This window comes from Girardinichthys multiradiatus, chromosome 20 (assembly GCF_021462225.1).
Source record: "Girardinichthys multiradiatus isolate DD_20200921_A chromosome 20, DD_fGirMul_XY1, whole genome shotgun sequence".
In the NCBI taxonomy this organism is placed as follows: domain Eukaryota; kingdom Metazoa; phylum Chordata; class Actinopteri; order Cyprinodontiformes; family Goodeidae; genus Girardinichthys; species Girardinichthys multiradiatus.
Genome location: NC_061812.1, coordinates 23,822,188 through 23,840,634, shown reverse-complemented (window position 1 = coordinate 23,840,634; position 18,447 = coordinate 23,822,188). Strand labels below are relative to the sequence as shown.

Here is an 18,447-nt window from a genome sequence, read left to right as displayed (position 1 = left end):
AACAAACAGTGTCAACCCTAATTGAAGTGTTTTGATTGGTCTAAATTAATAGATTCTTTTGAAAATAATGAGCAGATAATTAGTCATAATCAAGTATGCTAGCAAGAGCTGATTTATTAACTGATTTCTCCATACCGGCTTCGTCAGTGTTCTCTGCATGCCAGGCTTTATTTTAATAACGCTGTCTGTCCCAATCATCATCAAACCACTTTTTTTTATTGCAGATAGAGAAGTCAGTTATGAAGCTCTCAAAGTGCCAGGCTCTGTTGATGCTTTTCTCATCTAACACACAATCCTTTGTTTAGTATCCTGATAAAGCTGGTATTCAGAGAGGAGGGTGTTTACAGTGATTACAAGTCAGTGGGAAATGTAGGTAATAGTTTTACTACCACACCTGTTCTGCAGTTCAGTGAAGAATATATGCATCTTTAGATGAATGCAGCTTTATGAGGGGGTGGTGGTGGTGATGTGGGGATTGGTGGGGTCAGGTGCCGATCTCTGGCAATTACTGGGCAAAAGGTGGGGTTCTCCACCCCATCAAAGGTTATTTGGATACAGTGTCTTGCAAAATAATCAATACAGTTTTCACATTTTGTCACATACCCACAAGCTTTAATATGTATTGTTTTATGATTATCATAATACAACAAAAATAGTGATGCATACATGTGAAGTGGAAAGACAATGATATATGGCATTCAATTGAAAAAGAAAAATCATGAATAAAGTGTGTCATGCATATGTACTCAGTTCATTTTAAAAATATACTCCTAAATAAAATCAACTGCACCCTATTCTCTTCAATAGTCATCAAATTAGTAAATAAAATCCACCTGCGTTTTTTGACCTGGAGGTCTGGAACAGCTGGGAGGGTTATGTTGGGATGCAACACACTTGAGACTGGGAAGACTGGGAGTATCACCTTCGCGCAAGCAGAACAACCCTGAACATACAGCCAAAGCAACAATTGGATAAAAGCATGTTAATGTGTTTGGATGGCCTAGTCAAAGACCAGAAAATATTTTTGCTATTTTTCAAAAATTAATGGACAACAGTTTCACTCTCTAGATATGTACATTTAGTAGAGACATACCCCAAAAACGTAGCTGTAATTGCAGTGAAAAAAAAGTTCGACAAATTTCTAAACCAGGAGGCTAAATACATTTGCACTTCAAAACTTTTTATGTTTTATTTGTAAATAACTACCAGTTTAATTATCTTCTTTGAACTCAAAAATAATACACCACTTTGCATCATTACAGTGCACCCATTTATCACAAAAAATCTCAATAATATAAATTGAGGTTTGTGGCAGTAACGTTAAAGTGTCAAAAAGGTAGCAAAAACAAATCTTTTGGCAGGCTATGCTGACGTCTCCAGAGGCATGTTCCTGGCTCCCAGTGCTGCACTAGTCGAGAGTAAAAATCAAAACTTTGCACAGATAGGCATTGACCTAAAGAGAATAAACGGCAAAGAAAAGTCAACCAAGAAGGAAGTAGAAACAATGAGCCCAATATCTGTAGCAATTAATTTCAAGTTCAGGACCAAGCTTTTTTGTCATGCCAACTAATTTGAGTTGAATACTACTGGCCTACTTAGAGCAGGAGAACTTAATATAATTGTTGTGATCCCACATGTGAACATGACAGGCATGCCAACTTGAGAATATAATAGGCCCTGGAGGCATAACTTGCTAAGGCAAGAAGTTATACAAAATCAGGTCATAATGTCCTCCACTTGCACTGATGTGATTTCTAAACTGGAAAACTGCCCAAAAGATTAAAACAAGATCTTATGATGCAATGTGCACAACCTCATATCAATCATATTTCACATATGATCAAAACAAGTTATAAGGAATCAGAGATGTGTTTATTAGGCTCTATATAACTGTTTACCCCTGCTACAACATCTGAAGTCATTTAGCTGAAAACTGCCTCCACTCATAGTGAAAACAGCGACAGTAACAAACTCTGCAGCAACGTTTGTTCTGGAGCAATAAAACCTCACAGTAGTCATAGGTGCGACTGAAAATATTTCTCTTTGTGCGGCCTCTTTTGTTCTAAATCTGTAAATAACTGAGACCACCTATGCTTTTGAAGTGAGACGTGCAGAAATGTTAGTAAGCGGTAAGACATACAGTCGTACTTCCGGACGTATTCTCCCTCTGTAACTAATTAAAAGACAAGTTTTTGATCTTGTAATAGCAGTGCTTCTTGGGTAAACAAAGCAAGTGACAATGACACAGTAATGGATTTTAGCATTTCAAGAACAGATGAAACTTTTTATCCACGTCTATTTTTAACATTTTTGTCGTGGAAAATAGGTATAAAAATGTATTTCAGTGCCTCTCAAAAATAACAAAAACAGCATTGAGATTCTGCCACTTTACAATAACATTTTTATGTGAATCTACTGCCCTGTTTTTTTTTCATAACAAAAAGCTTCAGTTTGACCCAACTGATAGGAACAGGCCATGTAAGCTTAAACAGAAAATAGAAAATAAGATGGCAGTGAGAAATAAATACAAATTCTGAGAACGCTCACAAAACAAATTCTGAAACTACAATCATGTTTTTTTGTAAAGTGCCTTGATATGACATTTGTTATAAATTGATGTTATATCATTAAAACTTTTAAAGACAAAAGGAACATTTCTGAAAGAATGCAAAATGGGTTTGCTTGGCATTACGTTGTACCACCTTACTGTTTAATACCCAATAGGGGGTTGCTGCTATAGGCTTAGGCTGCTGGAGGACATAACGACCACTTTCACCCTCTTTGCTACATTCTCACACTACTCTCCAATTTTGCATTATTTGCTGTTATTTCAGCTTTTAACTTTGTTCTCTCTTTTCTCTTCCTAGAAGCTGCATCTGGCCTGGCTCTGTGTCTACCTGTGACACCTTTCTGGAGAGGGGCATCGTCCGAGCTTCTGTTGGCAACAACTTAATGCTCACCCTCTACCGATGATCCACTTGGCTCTGTCTTTTAGTGTTTAACACTTTCTCTCTCCTAGACATGGCAATTGACTGAGCTTAACTGTAACTAACTCTATGTGCTCTCTTTCAGACTCTAACCTTGAAAACTGGCTCAGAGTTTATCTGTTCTTTCTTTCTAGGTGAAATGACTAAAGGAGCTACATCCATCAACATTCCCATAGAAAGTACTCCTGGATCAGTGCTTCTTTGTTCTCTTTGTGTCTCTGCTCTGTTCTCTCAAACCCCCAGTCGGTCGTGGCAGATGCCCGCTCACACTGAGCCTGGTTCTGCTGGAGGTTTCTTCCTGTTAAAAGGGAGTTTTTCCTCTCCACTGTCGCTACATGCATGCTCAGTATGAGGGATTGCTGCAAAATCAACGCCAGTGACTGTCCACTGTCTCTACATGCTCATCCAGGAGGAGTGAATGCTGCAAGTCACTGACTGGATGCAATCTGCTGGGTTTCCTTAGACAGAAAAACCTTTTGTCCAATTTGAATAAATAACTAACTCTGACTGTACTGTTCAATTATTAGGATTACGGTAATTGGAATCTATGTACCTGACTGTTGTGAAGTGCCTTGACACAACATGTGTTGTGAATTGGCGCTAAATAAATAAAACTGAATTGAATTGAATTGACATTTCAGGACACCCAGTGCACCAGTTTTAAAAATGAAATTTTGATTGTGCTGCTCTGTAACAGCAGGCAGGTATGTTCTGTTGTTGGACTCCTAAAACACATTATTCTAATGACCACAGAATGTAAAATTATATTGTCTGTTTTTTTTTTAACCAAAATACTTCGGTAGCAGATTGTGTAATTCCACTTAAGCATGAACAATGCCTTTAAAGATTTAGCCATTTTACTTGCAAAATGTAGTTATTTACAACGAAGATCCAGCATTTGAACTCTGAGGATGGTTTCTCTCCCTTAAGATTCATAAGGTGCAGTGCCCATCATGTTTATGATGAATCTGAAGTGTTGTTTTCATCTGAGCAATTATTTGTTCAAACACCTGACCTAAAAGAAGATTAATCAAATTTTTCCATTCAAGTTTTTTTTTTTTTTTAGTTTTAGATTTATTTTAGTTTTACATTTTATTTAATCAGGACCTGTTAGTAAAACATTTATAGTAATAATTTACAGTTACGTTCAAAATTATTCATACCCATCGCAGACTTGCATGTAAATTAATCTTTCAGTTTTTACAACATATTTCTGCTGACTGGAAGTAATATGGAGTGGCCCTGCCAGAGTCCTGTCCTTAATATGATAGAGAATCCGTGGGGGTAGCAAAAAGATTAGGGTGATGGGAAGAAGCCTCCCAGCCTTCATTTAACACCAAAGATGAATTGTCAATATACATGCAGAAGACCTGTCAGCAATGATTAAAAGGGTTTGACTGCTGTAATGGCAATAATAACGTTTTAATTTTCCATACATACATACATTCCTGGTCATGTTGATGATAATGACTTACAGATAATAAAAAACAAATACAGTTTCTCAGAGAATAATATTACAAATTTACAGTTTTTATTAACAGTTTTTATAACAAATGAACCAACATACTGAAAAGTCTGTCCATATACTATAGAGTGCATGCACTCTATACTTGGTTGTGGCTCCTTTTGCAAGAATTACTGCAGTTGCACTGCAGTGTTTCATTGGGGCAATCAGCTTGTGTGTCTAAGGAAGCCCGGGTTGCTTTAATAGCAGCCTTCAGTTAATCTGCGTTGATGGGACTGGTTTCTCTCATAGATTCTCTATAAGGGCTTACATCCGTTGAGGTTGCTGGCCAGTCAAGCACAGTAATGCCGTGCTACTTAAACCAGGTAACACAAGAAATGCATCATTCTTTAATTAAGTATTCTTTACAGCCCCTTAAAGGCTGCAGTTATTCCTGTTGTTTCTATATAAGTTTAAACTAATGCTTTTCCTTCCACTAAATTTCACAAAACGTTCTAGGACACTGCAGTCTGTGACTAGACAGCTTCTTTAACATTGGCATTTTACTGGTTACCTCCTTTATGGAGGAGGGTGTCAATTATAATTGTTAGGTCATCAGATTCCTCCTCAATTGCGTAGACAATAACAGGGTCATCACATAATCTTTATTTAATATAAATCTTTTTTTCTTTATTGGTCTATCATAATACTTTAATTTCCTCAGAAAGCAAATTTGGGTTTTTATTAGTTGTAAGCCAAAAAAAATACTAATAAAAAACTGAAATAGATTTTATATATTACTCTATGTAAAATAACTCTATTTAATATGTTTCTCTTTTTGAAAAGTTCTGTTTAATACATTTTTTGTCAATATTTATTTTCATGACTGTAGTCTGTATCAGGCTTATTCATAGAGATAGTATATAAACAGAAATAGCAACCTGGAAGTTTTCGAAATTGAGTGACTTATAACTACATTAAGTATAGCTTGTGTGAAAACCGCCTCTAACGACCTACAAAAAAATTCACCCAGTGTCTACCGAATTCCCAGCCTGAAAAGAGCAACACTACTGTTGTTAAAACGCACGTTTCAAATATTTACGTAATCATTCAAACTGACGTTCAGGCTGCGTCATATTTTCAGGCCTGTGCGTTGAAGCAGAACTCGAGAGCACGGGAACGTAACGGCTTGGCGTCAGGTAACCATGGAGACACTTCCCGAGTTAGCTAAACCGTCATTTCTCTTCTGTTTACTTCTCTAACTTCCTAGCTGTCGTATTTTGAAAAGATAAACATTAAATTCCTTCATTGTGTCGCTTGATACGATTCGGGCGTGAGGAACAGATGAACCTTAACTAAAGAATTTCAATTTAAAGTAATGTTTTGACTAATTTCCTTTGATGTGACGTGTCATTAAAATGTTCAGGAACATTTACCAGGTAACTGCTACATTTGTAAACTTAACTAATATGACCAACTTGCCTTGTAATGTAACGTTTTTGTCATTTTTTTATATTATTGTTATTTTATATTATGTTTTTATTGTTAAATGTTATTGTTGTTGCTATTATTCTTAAAATAATAATAACAATACTAGTGAGAGTATTAGAAGGAGGAACTCATAATAAATAGCTCCTATTTGTTGTAGGGGGGAGCTGTCTTTGATCTCTTCAGTGGACAAGGAAAGGACCCTGTAGCCAAATGGAGGCTTTGGGGGGGGACCGTCAGCTATACATAAAGTGAGGTTTACAAGCCAGCTCCTTTTTCTGCTTATTTATTTACATCACAATCAAATTTAACAGGTCTGTGTGTCCTCTAACTCACGCTATTCTCGCATCTAGACTACTGGGTTGCACAAGCCATTCATGCAATATATATAGTAATGCAGCATAGTGGAACAAAATACATCAGTGAGCACTATGCTAAGATAAAAAAGCAAAAATGTTACACAACAGCTCAGTAGCACAGTGCTCACTGCATAAGTGCCATATGGTGTCATCCCGATAAATCAAATCAGATGTTTGCAACAAGGTTTTTGTGGAGGTCAGTTGCTTTTTTCATACATAGCTGACAAATAATCTTACTTTCATTACAATAGATGCCAAGCAATACTGCCAACTAAACACTTTTTACAGCTGGAATTGATCTTGACACATAGACTTTATAGCTGAAGCCTCTTATATATGCTCCCATAAAAACCATTTGTTATCCCCTGGGGACATTTACACAACAGGTATACAATCATACACGGGAAGGCCTAGACTTAGTAAGACCTCTTCTGAATTATGTTCTCTCTTAGGAGTATAATAAAGAAGTTAAAGGATTTGTTTACTGTCTGGAGGGAAGCAGCCACACTGTCAAAATGCAAATGCCGGAGAATGCTAAAATGTCTCGTAAGTCAATATCATTCTTTTTATACATCCATCTGTCACATTATTTTTGTGCGTTTTTTTATTTTGCATGGTGATTAGAACTCATTTCTTTGCTTTTTTTTTATCATAGTTGGGCTTATTCAGCGATTTTTGGTCCTTCAAGTAAATGTTCCAGAGCGCCATGATTTTTCTATTGAGCTTGTGTAAGTATGAGTTTGAAATAATATTCTTATTTAATATTAATAAAGTATTGATAAAAATGATCAAGTAGGAATATATTGCAGACCCCAGGAAAAAGGTAACCTAACCTATTTTGAAAATAAATCAGAAAATAATCAAAAAGTTAATTTATTTTAGTAATTGATTTCAAAAAGTAAATTCCTTATGTTATGTAGATTTATTACACACAGAATGATTTATTGGAAGCATCTATATCTGTTAATGTTATGATTATAGCTGGTCCTGAATGGAAAATAATTCAAATATGATGCATTCTGAAAAGTGTGTCTATGTACTGTACATTATAAACACATTATGTTTGGTTAGGGCTCTTTTTGCATGTAATACTACATCAATGCAGTGTGGTATGGAGGGGTCTGACTTTGGACTTCATAAAACACAGTGGACCAGCACTAGCAGATGACATAGCTCCCTAAATATTCACTGTCTTTAGAAACCTCCCACTCTACCTTTTCTGCTCTCTCCCCTCCTCCAGACTCTAGGACCTCTAGTTCCAAATGAAATGCAAAATTTACTGTTCTCTGAAAAAATTACTTTGGATCACTGAGGAACAGTGCAGGGTTTGGTAAATCACTTCTGATGTTGTCTTTGGTTTAGGAGTGGCTTAAAACAAGGACTGCAACATTTGTAGCCCATGTGCTGGATATGTCTGCGTGTGATGGCTTTTACAGAGCCTTGTCTGGTCACAGTTCATGCCTTGTGAATTTCTGCCAAATTCTTTGCTTTACAATCCTATCACGTCTGCAGTAATCCCTGTTGTTTTTTCATCTTTTTCTAACACACTTTTTCCTTCCACTGAACTTGCCACTGATATGCCTGGATAGCGAAGATCTTTTTTGCCTTTATTAACATTGTCAATGGCTGTCTGCTGGACCACCATATGTGTCTACACTCTTCCTCATGATTGTGTTGGCCATAACGTTTCTGTATTTAAATCATTTTTCATTGTTGTTATTTAGAATGCAAATTTTTGGAGAAACTAACAAATATTTGGGTTTCAATTAACTGTAAGCCATTATCATTGAAATTAACAGAAATTAATGGTTAAAATAAATTACTCAGTGTGTGATGAATCTACATAACATTTTTTACTTTTGAACTAAATTAAGTTGAAACAAGTATATTTTTCATTTACAGAGATGAACCTGTAGCTTTAGGGCGGATCTAGACAGCTACTTTCCAGTGTTATATTAAAGTGAAGACCTCTTTAAGAACTCACATTAGAGACAGATAAAGCTTAACATTTAATATAATCAGGATCTGCTAGTGACTCAGTTGCAACAGGTAATAATCTATGTGCTGTTGTCTTATCTGTTATAAACAGGATAACTGATTCAGAGCATCTTAAAAGAAGACTTTACTTTTCAACAGTGCACAAAGAGATGTCTGCCACACTTTTGCATGCAAAGATACCTTTCACAGAGCTAAACCGAAATACTGTGAGTGTGTAATTCATGGTTTATGCATTCATCATGATTTTTTAAAAGCACTTTTGGCTATGTACTTTTTATCTTTTTTCATGTTTAAATGTAAAAGCTGAACTGTATCACTAAAACCCTAAATTTATGTTGCATCTGTTGTCTCAGTGGTCTACTTTATGCATCGACCTTGTATCAATCGCTGGTGAACTTTTCAAGGGATTTTTGACTCTGGATGGCATCACTTTGTTTGCTACCTGTAAAGTTCGGAGGATCTTCACCATGAAAACAGACCCTAAAATTATGTCAGGTGATGAAAATGAATTATTGATCGCATATTGTTCAGTTTTATCAGCTCGCCCTCAAGTCCTCTGTATGTCTGGTTGTTTAACAGGTACAAATGGCTAACTGCTGTTCACTGAAGCAGTCCAGTGCTCTCAGCTTAAAGCATTGTTATTTTGTGTCCATGTATGTATGTGCATCTTGTGTGTTTATGGTGAAGTATATGAATAGATTTGGAAACAATTTGCTGTTCTTTGTGATGGTCGGCTGAAAATATATTGGTGGATTTAGTGGAAATGCACCACGTGCCAGGTGTAACGAAAAAGTAGTGGCTGGCCAGTACCTTTTCACTCTACACCACTAATTTGTTATTTTTATGACATGATAATATGTCACAATGATATATTTTGGCCTGTTTTGCCAAAAAATATCCCTACATTTTGTTAGAATTTATCCAAGACTGCATATTTGTTTTTCTTTGCAGATGTGTTTCTTAGTGGGGCTTGTCTCAGGGAGATTATTCCTCGCAGTTTTTGGTACCCTTCTGATGTGAACCAAATTACTCAAGTGCTGAACTACGAGAACTCGCAGAAGGCCGAAGTGAAGTCTGATCCTCTTAGCTCTGCCTCCAGTAAGTAAGACAAAAACCCCAGAATTGGAATGATTCAGTGCACATAACAAAAGCTCTAAAACAATCAATTTCAATTAAAAATGGCATTAGGTTGTTTGACAGGATAAAAAAATACCCACAATAGAGCAGATTATCCTCATCCTCATAGTTTTATGCCCTTTTGCAGTGGACTCTGCCTCCTCAGTCAGTGGTATTAGACGGTTGGCTTTGCTGCTGCAGTTTGGGAAGGACCCTTTAATGTTTCAGCTTGGCTTTGCCCCTGTGCACAATAGCAGGTGTAAGCTTTATGTGGAGCTTATTTTTCTTCCAGGATACTTAACCTATACTCTGTTTTGCTATGGATGGAGAAGTTGGCCTTTGTCTTCAGCATCAGTACCTGACCACTTCTATTGCTGTAATGAAAGAAATCTCTGCTGCCTGGAGAGGCTTTTTTGAAGGAAAAGGGTTGTTTTTGCAGCAAAATAGCAATGGTGACGTGCTCAACATCTAAAAATAACATGAGGAAGGTAGATTTCCATGATCTATCTAACCATCTTATATAACCTAAATCCTTGCAGCATCATGTGGGTAGATGTAGGGTGTAGTTAATGGGTAAGAGGCACTAGAAATTGGACAACTCATCAGTAAATCACAGAGCCACACAAAGACACACAGGACATAATACCTTGTATGTGCACAGTTACACATTTTTATGTCACAAACGGATATATAGGACAAGTCATGGCAAAGCAAGACAAAGTGATCTGTGTAGCACCATTCATGCTTACGTAATTTGTAGTTCTTTACAGAAAGATAACAGAATAAAGAGGGGGAATTTCATTTAAGGCAAGAAAGTCAAAACATTAAGGAGATCACATAAAATAAACTTTGCAACTTTGCATTCTTGACATTTATGATAAATAAATAGTACAGATGATAACAATTAACTTATAAAACAATAATCTTAGCCCGTAATGGGAAAGCTGCGGTAAACAGTCAATCTAGATGGAAAAGAGCCAACAGTTTTAGCACATCTCAGGTTTTAAGGGAGTTGGTTTCAGAACTAAGGAGCATAAACACTAAATGCTTAATTCTGGCCCTGGAAAAATTGAGTAAATAGGTCTCTGATGACCTGAAGGCTCCAGATCATGGTTGTCCAACTCCGGTCCCAGGCCGGTGCTCTGCGTGTTTTATATCTGTTCTTGTTTCAACAAAGCTGATTAAAATGCCTGGAACTACCTCCTCAGATTGCCATCAAGTTCTGCAGGGGCTTAGTAGTGAACTCTGATGTGATTCAGGTGTGTTGAACCAGGGAAGGATTATAAAAATGTAGGATACTGACTGCATTTTTGACATCACTGTTCTAAATGGTTCAAACCTGACAAGGAATTCTGAAATGTGCTTAATAGACCAATAACAAGATTTTGCACTGTATCCTTTTACAAGCAGGGAGACAGTTTGGTGATTAGGGACTATTGTGATATGATCCATTTACATGGTTGGTTCCTTTTTTTACAGACATTGTTAAATATACCATTAAAATAATCTGACCAACAAAAAGAAAAGCATGCTCCAGTTTTTTTTTGTGTGATATTTTGAAAGGAAACTTTTAATTCAGACAATGTTTTTAGGAAAGTAGTAGGCTGGTTAAGTTGACTTTAATTGGCTGTATTTGGATGTTAAAATTTTGATTCTTAACGACACCTTGAGCTTCAGTGAGTTTAGTTAGGTACTATAGTTAAGCCCAAAATTGTTCAAAACCTTGGCAACCTTAGATTTAAACTAATCTTTTAACTTTGCCAACATGCTCCTTCAGACAGAAGGTACTATTTGAATCGGATGTAGAAACTGTGGAGGGAGCTATAGATTAGGGTGATGGCAAGGAGACCTTCCATTCTCAAAGACTTGGAGCTCATTACCAAAGAGAAACCCTAAAAATACCCACAGAAACATGGAAAAGAAGGGTGAAATTGCTGTAATTCCAATTATGATCTTTCCATTGATTATTGAGAAGGGTATAAATAGTTTTTGACATTTTCACCATTTTCAGTAAGATGTAAATAAAAACAAATGAATATTTTTTCCAAAAGTGACACTCTTCTTATATTGTTTTATTATCTTTTCAGAGATGCCTGTGTCATTTCATATCAGCAACATGTATTGATCAAATAAAACTCATTTAAAGGTTAAATCTACTAGGTGTATGAATAATTTTTGGTTTAAGGGTAATCTCTATCCTTGTGCTATTGGGTACAAAAACAACTTTTTTCTTTTTTGCACTTAATGACACAATTGCTTAGTGACTGGAGAAGACAGTTCTCATGTGGTAAGAAGGAAATATAAAGATTCATGTCATTAGTAGTTATGTGGTAAGAAATATTGGAGTACTAGATATTGGTCCTATAATAAAGACTTGAGGGACCCTGCGTGATTTCCTTTTACTCAGATTTCTAATTGCCAAATGTCCCTAAGTGGTCCCGAACTGCCTAGTAAGATCTGAACCAATCTTGCCCAGTCCCAGACAACCCCACTGACCTTTCCAGTCTATCAGTCAGTATGTTTTGATCAACTGTGCCAAACGCAGCACTATAATACAGTAATACCTAGACAGAGGTTTTTGATACATCACTGTTAAGACAGCATTTAAACAAGTGCAGTATCAGCACTGTTATGTGGTCAAAGATTTGTCTATAAAGCACTAAAGATATCATTTTTATTTTCTAAAGGATTAAATTAATTTATAAAATGCCTTTTTAATGATCTTTGCCAAAAACTCTAGTTAGTTGTAGACATGTAATTGATTAATATTGTGGCATCCATATTAGGATTTTTTGTAGAGCAATGTAGAGTGGCCAAATATAAGACAAAGTTAACTTTAAAAAAAGTTTCAGTTAGTTTTAGTCCTTTTCATTTTTCAGAACCACCTAACTGGCATGAATTTATGGGAGATAGCAAAGATGTTGTTTCGACACACCTATTCTGATGGTGTCAGTTTATATTATTAGAGTAAAGATAATTGATAAATCTATATGTAGAAGCTTGTATGTTTATAACAAGACTGTGATTTGAAATTCCTTTTTCTCTGATTTTTGTGTTTATTTGGGTCTTATCTGCTCTCAAGAAGCTGCAATTATCTCCTCATACAGGACGACATGCACCAGTAATCCAGTTCTGTTGCCTTTGTGGCCTTTTTTATCAGCGCATATTTATTTGTTCTGACAGCTGTCCAAGTCACGTTTAATCAAGCAACAGTGCCCTTAAATGAGAGCAGTAACCACAAACGAGAAAAATCTTTTCATAATTAGCATCCTCGTTATTAGTACAGCATACCTAATCATAATTAAACCGATCGCTATTAAAGTAGACATCCAATTTAACTAGGACAGAGTTGTTTGTTGAATGTATTTCCTTTAGTACCCAAACTGTCAAAAACAGTTAAAAGGGAGGCCACAGAATTTTTGTTTTGTTTTGCGACAACAAACAAATCCTGTTTAACTCAATGCTACACCAAAGACTCTTTGTTACGTTGAAGGTCAATGAATTTTTACAGATCCAAATCACTGCTGAAACTACTTCTCCAGAGCCAGCTATCATACCTATATCTCATTGTAATCCTTTCTGTTATCCCATTCTTTACTGCCTTTTGCAGATTTGAAGTACACTGAAATTTATTCACATAACAGGTACAGCTCAATGTGTTCCATCTGCTGTATCAGAGAAGTGTGATTTCCTCTCTCCTTCTTAGAACATCCAGCTAAGCCCGGTCGGTATCATGTTGTCGATCATGTTTGTCTTGCGGAGTGAAAGTGTTTGTTCGGCGCTTTGATGAGGATCAGATAGAATGTGTGTTTTGCTGTTAGCTTCAGCAGAGGTGGTCCTGATTAGCCCTGGCACAGATACAGCAGGGTCAGGTTGATGCCATATCACAGTAACTCCCACTTCAGCCCATTATTTTCACATGATGAAATGGCACTGATAGTTAGAAACACATCTTTTCACTAGGATAAGCTCTAGTTCAATCGAAATCCAATTATTAGCTGTTTGTATATCTTTATGAATAAATGCTATTTAATTTTGCTGTTAGTTGAGGCCCACAGGTTCATCCATATCACAATAATACCTAAAGCTTATTTTTGGGTATGTTTACAAAGTATCAAAGCCTAAATAATACTTCAGTATATAAACCAGGCCTGTTTTAAAAGTTGTTTTCTTTGTCACAGTGAACAAGAAACGTTTAGTAGGCATTGTTACCAGACAAAACGCTGCTTCTCTGACCTTAAATATACTATTCTGTGCACCAATGAGATGTGGAAATTTCCTTTTTTCTGCAGTACCTGATCAGTCTCACATTGCTACATCAACAAGTTATCGGAGAACCAAGCCCCGGGGTGTTTTACAGACAGCCTCGGTTTCCAGAGCTTCTTCAGCATCTCCCAATACTGGAAGAACAAGCAGTGCAAAGTTGGACAAAATGGAGAGAAGTGTATGCTTTATTTACATTACTGTAATCAATCTGATCCCAGAGAACGGTAGACTAGTGAACTATAACTTAAAACACATTACTAAGAAATGTTTAAATTCTCCTTGTGCTCCCCAAACAGCTATGACCCTAGAGGCACAGCTGTTTTCAGTAGCAGTTCTTTAAAATCCTGTTCTGTATAATCTGAGGGCTGGATTAGACTTGCTTTTTCATCAGTTAAAAAAAAAACCAAAAAAAACTTTGTTGGATTGAAATGTTGAATTGTTGAATAATTCAAGTTGTTCAAACTATTCTAGATACATTTTACTGTATTGCATAACAAATTATTCAGATGAAAGAAGGCACTGTGGAGGAAATTGTTGTGCTATTTGCAACAATACTAAGAAAACGGTAATGTCAAACATCCACTTGACTGCTTGACTGCTGAACATGTTTTAGGAGACCAGACTAGCCTGTTCAGTCATCTTTGCACATATGATCCCTGCTTATAAGCTAGCCATTCTGAGATATATATATTTTATATATATATATATATATATATATATATATAAACAGTATTTTTCTGTTTAACCCATGTTAAATGCATTTGTAGACATGCCACCATTCGTAGCAAATTAAGAAACAAGATAACAGAATCTTAAGTCACTTTACAAATGTGTTCTCAAATGTGCATATATCAGTATTGTTTCAAGCATTTTGTAGAATAGTAATTCTAACCAAAACGTAAACCCTTCACTGTAAAAACACGTCACAGAACCTGAACAAAGCATGACCCTATTAATAGGACTTTCCTTGGGCAACATTTAGTAGGCATAAAAGATGTAATATAATCAATGGCCTGCCTTTTCGTTAATGGGTTTAATGTTTTGGACAAACTGATGTAATTCCTTGTGAGTTATCTGTGCCTTTACAGTAAAAAAAAATAGTGGAACCTTGTCATTGAGTTTTTGTTTCTTTTGCTATTGTGCCACAGGGTTCTTCATCATGTAGACTAAATCAAAAGAAAACCACAGAGAGTCAGAACATTAACATACGAGTTGAAAATCTCTCCCATGGTCAACAGTCAACTATTGCTGAAGGTAATTATGAGTAGATATTAATCTGTATTTTTCTTATTGTGTGAATGTTTTCAACATCTTAGAACGTCCTTGGTTTACTATTTTGTCATTGAAAATCTCACTTTTTTCTTTGTTAGCTTTGTTGTGTACTGAGTCAAGCTCAGTAAACAGGAGCAAATACATGTTCACATCTGTAACACAAAACGAGAGAGAATCTAAATTTGTCAGGGTACAGTAGATTGTCAGGATAATGAAAAAATCACAAAAGGTTTCAAAGGGTACATTAAAAAAATACGTAACCAAAAAACCACACCTTCCATAGGCCATAATGAAGTTGGATTTGCTATCAATTATTTACACTTAGTGTTTTTAATCAGAGACACAGATAAATCTGTTAGTTCCCTTCCACACTAAACAACAAAACCGAAAAACGTCTGCTGAAATCACTTGAAACTGGCAAAGGTTTGATATTTCTCTTGGGCCACGTTTCTATTAATGAGTTAGGTCTAGAGTCTTGAGATTCCAATTTTGCCCTACACAGAGTAAAGGTTCTCTATATCAGATGCAAAAAGCCCTCATAGGTCTTCTTCCGTGGATCACATTATTGGTCAAAACACATCGGATGATTTTAAAGAGCTTGACTTTGGAGTTTATCTTGGCTCTTTTTTACCATTCTATTACTATTTTTTCTACTATTCATCTGACCAACCTGAAAATACACTTACGCTCGCCTGTGGTAAGAGGATCATGAAGCTGCTTGGAGGTCTTCTTGTAGCCCCTACCTTTAACAAAGATGTAATCCTCTGAGCTCTTATCTTTTGTCTCTCTGGCCCATGCTTGGAGCACAGCACTAACAAACTATTCAGTAGCATATTTGTTCATTTTAAAATGACTGCATAGTTAATGAACAACTTGATGGCACTTGTGATAGTACTTAAAGTTAAAAAGCTAGTTTGAAACATGACTGATACAAGGATTCATTGTCTCCTTTGGTGAACTGTTGCATGTAGTTAGAAACTATTGCCAACTGTGTAAGTGATGGCTCTTAACTTTTTTGGCAGCTTTCTTCAGAAGCACGCTGTAGGAGGTAAACAAAATAAAACCAAATAAGGACTGCCAAAATACTGCACATATTTCTTTATGGGCACAAATTGATCTTTAATTTTACTACACCTCATGAAACATCAATTCAAATTTCCATATCTTGAATTTTATACACTATTTTGTTCCCTTAATATTTTAAAACAATACTTGTAGTCTTTAGGTGCACAAGGAAGATAATACATTTTAAAGGACCCTTGTAAGATTTATTAAATATAAACAACTAACCTTTACATGCTAGGCAAAAGGCTTGCTTAAGCTAGTTGCCAAAGGTACAGACAATGGGCCCAGGCCTATGTAGGGAAGGCTTGCCAAGTAACAGACAGCGCTGGTTCAGTGAGAAGAGTAATCATCTTGCATTCGGTTGTGGTTTCGATTTCAACTTGTTGCCATATGTTGATTTGCACTTAACTTCAAGTTGCCTACTGATCTGTGTATCAGTAGGCAATGAATGTGACTCTATTTTAAAGCACTTTGAGTGGTCAATATGACTGGAAAAGCACTAAATACAATTCAGTCCATTTAGCGTAAATGCTTTGGTACATATTTAAACAATGAAAATACAAAAGTACATTTTTACATGCACAAACAACCATATTTGTTTATATCAGTAGAACATGCTCTGTCCACCTTCTATCTTGGTGTGAAGAATTTCCCATAAAATTTAATCACCTTTCAAATACACTTGAATTTTATTTATAATTTTACATTATATGCCAAAATTTCAATTTTTTTTTTTTTTTTAACTAAGCAGTATAGATAGAATTACATTTTTACACTGTAATATTGCTAAAGCTTAGACAAAGGAAAGTCTGTCTAGAAGGCAATGACAGGTATATAAGGGATCCTCTACATGTAACACGTCTCTTAATTTTAGCCTAACTTCATAAAATAAACAACCTTAGTTTACTTTATCAAAGACATGCAAGAAAACATTACACATTTTTTTATATTACAATTTTTTCAGGAGAAATAAAGCATTGTTTCAATTAGCTGCAAGGATACCAACAAGTTTGTCCATATCTTCATATAAAGCAGTAGACAGGAAAATGAACAGACAAAACAAGAAAATGTAGTGGATAAACCTATCTACTGTCATTGGTGGAGACTGCAGGCACACCCTAAACACATCTGCAGTAGGATGAATGTAAAAATATAAAAAGAAAGTGTCACTGACTTTGCCACTGCATTGCAAAGAAGTCTAGATAGCTTTGGCTCATTACATGGCATCTCCTATGGCTGAGAATCTTCCAGGAGGAAATGATTTAGCTTCTTCTTCCAAGCAATGTGCCCTTGTAAAAGTATTATATATAAGGCAACAAAAAAATAGGCCCTGTTTCTGCAGAGTATGAAGTCTCTCGAGCATCCAATAACAGCCTTTATGATTGGTAATACACTATCCTTTCAGCATGACTGAATGCAAAATCTGACTGATTAAAATTCCTTAATTCAGCCAAACATAATGTAGCTGGATATATTCTTTTTGCAATGAATGAACGTAAGAAGCTCAGTTGCCGAAATACCTTCATTATTAGGGATTTTCACAGTGCATAATCAGTTCTCAGACATGCTTCTGGCAAGCTTTAATAACATTGTTGTTTGAATCTATGTGTTATAAACCATTTTCTGATGTTCAAATTATTATTTGTAGGAGCATCTTGCAAATTACAACCCCACCCACCCAAACGAAGTTTGTTTGGTAAGCAGGCATCTAAGAAGCTACGAATCCTGAGTGCTGGAAGAGAGAGGGTACCATCATCAGGTACACTATATGTGTGAACAGTATCAGGGCATGGAATTGTGTTTGTATTATGTTAAGAATTTCATTTTTTGTTGAACTCCCCCAGATGCTGAATGTAGTTGTAAAACCAAAGGAAGTAGGGATGATAGTCCTTTTTCATCCAGTCAGCAAGAGAGCAGCCAGCAGCTTCCAACCCGAGCACAGAAGCCAGCAAACCTAGTAGTGGGTAAGCTAAAAGTAGGATGACATGTAAATTTTAAGACAAAGAGAAAGTCACAACAGTATAATAAGACATCAAGGGATGAGAACATAAAAAAACATTGATATGCAGGTTGGATGATGTTGCATGTTCTGATTTTTTTAGGCAGCTCATTTATGCTTGGGAAATAGCAGTCCTACTGTTTAGATAATTCAAAAATTAGATCACTTCAAAATACAGCATGAATTTTAATGCTTATGTGCTGCATATGTGCTTTTGTTCCCTCTTTTAAATTTTACATAACCCACATCAGGGCCACCTGCATGACCCTCCTCTCTCCAACCTGCGCTCTCTTCCCCACCGCCGTCCCCCCACGTAACCCTCATGCGCACACACCCACGCTCACATTGTCCTTGCAAAACGAGTGCATGTATTCTGAGAGCTCATTTATGGAGGTTTCTCCACAAGCAGTAAGCTCCTTTGGTGCAGCCCTGCCCACCGATGGAAAGTAGTTA

General features: G+C 36.2%; 1 protein-coding gene across 1 annotated transcript in view; it reads left to right on the top strand.

Annotated features, from left to right (window-relative positions):
* The first annotated feature begins 5,628 nt into the window (after positions 1-5,628).
* cfap20dc (CFAP20 domain containing) overlaps positions 5,629-18,447 on the top strand; it is a 55,094-nt gene continuing 42,275 nt past the window's right edge. Inside the window, 12 exon segments of the mRNA XM_047346845.1 lie at positions 5,629-5,870; positions 6,080-6,145; positions 6,147-6,170; positions 6,731-6,824; positions 6,934-7,006; positions 8,368-8,482; positions 8,630-8,771; positions 9,228-9,374; positions 13,685-13,836; positions 14,807-14,912; positions 17,644-17,754; positions 17,840-17,959. Coding sequence (XP_047202801.1) covers positions 5,850-5,870; positions 6,080-6,145; positions 6,147-6,170; positions 6,731-6,824; positions 6,934-7,006; positions 8,368-8,482; positions 8,630-8,771; positions 9,228-9,374; positions 13,685-13,836; positions 14,807-14,912; positions 17,644-17,754; positions 17,840-17,959 — 1,171 coding nt within the window. The 5' untranslated portion in view covers positions 5,629-5,849.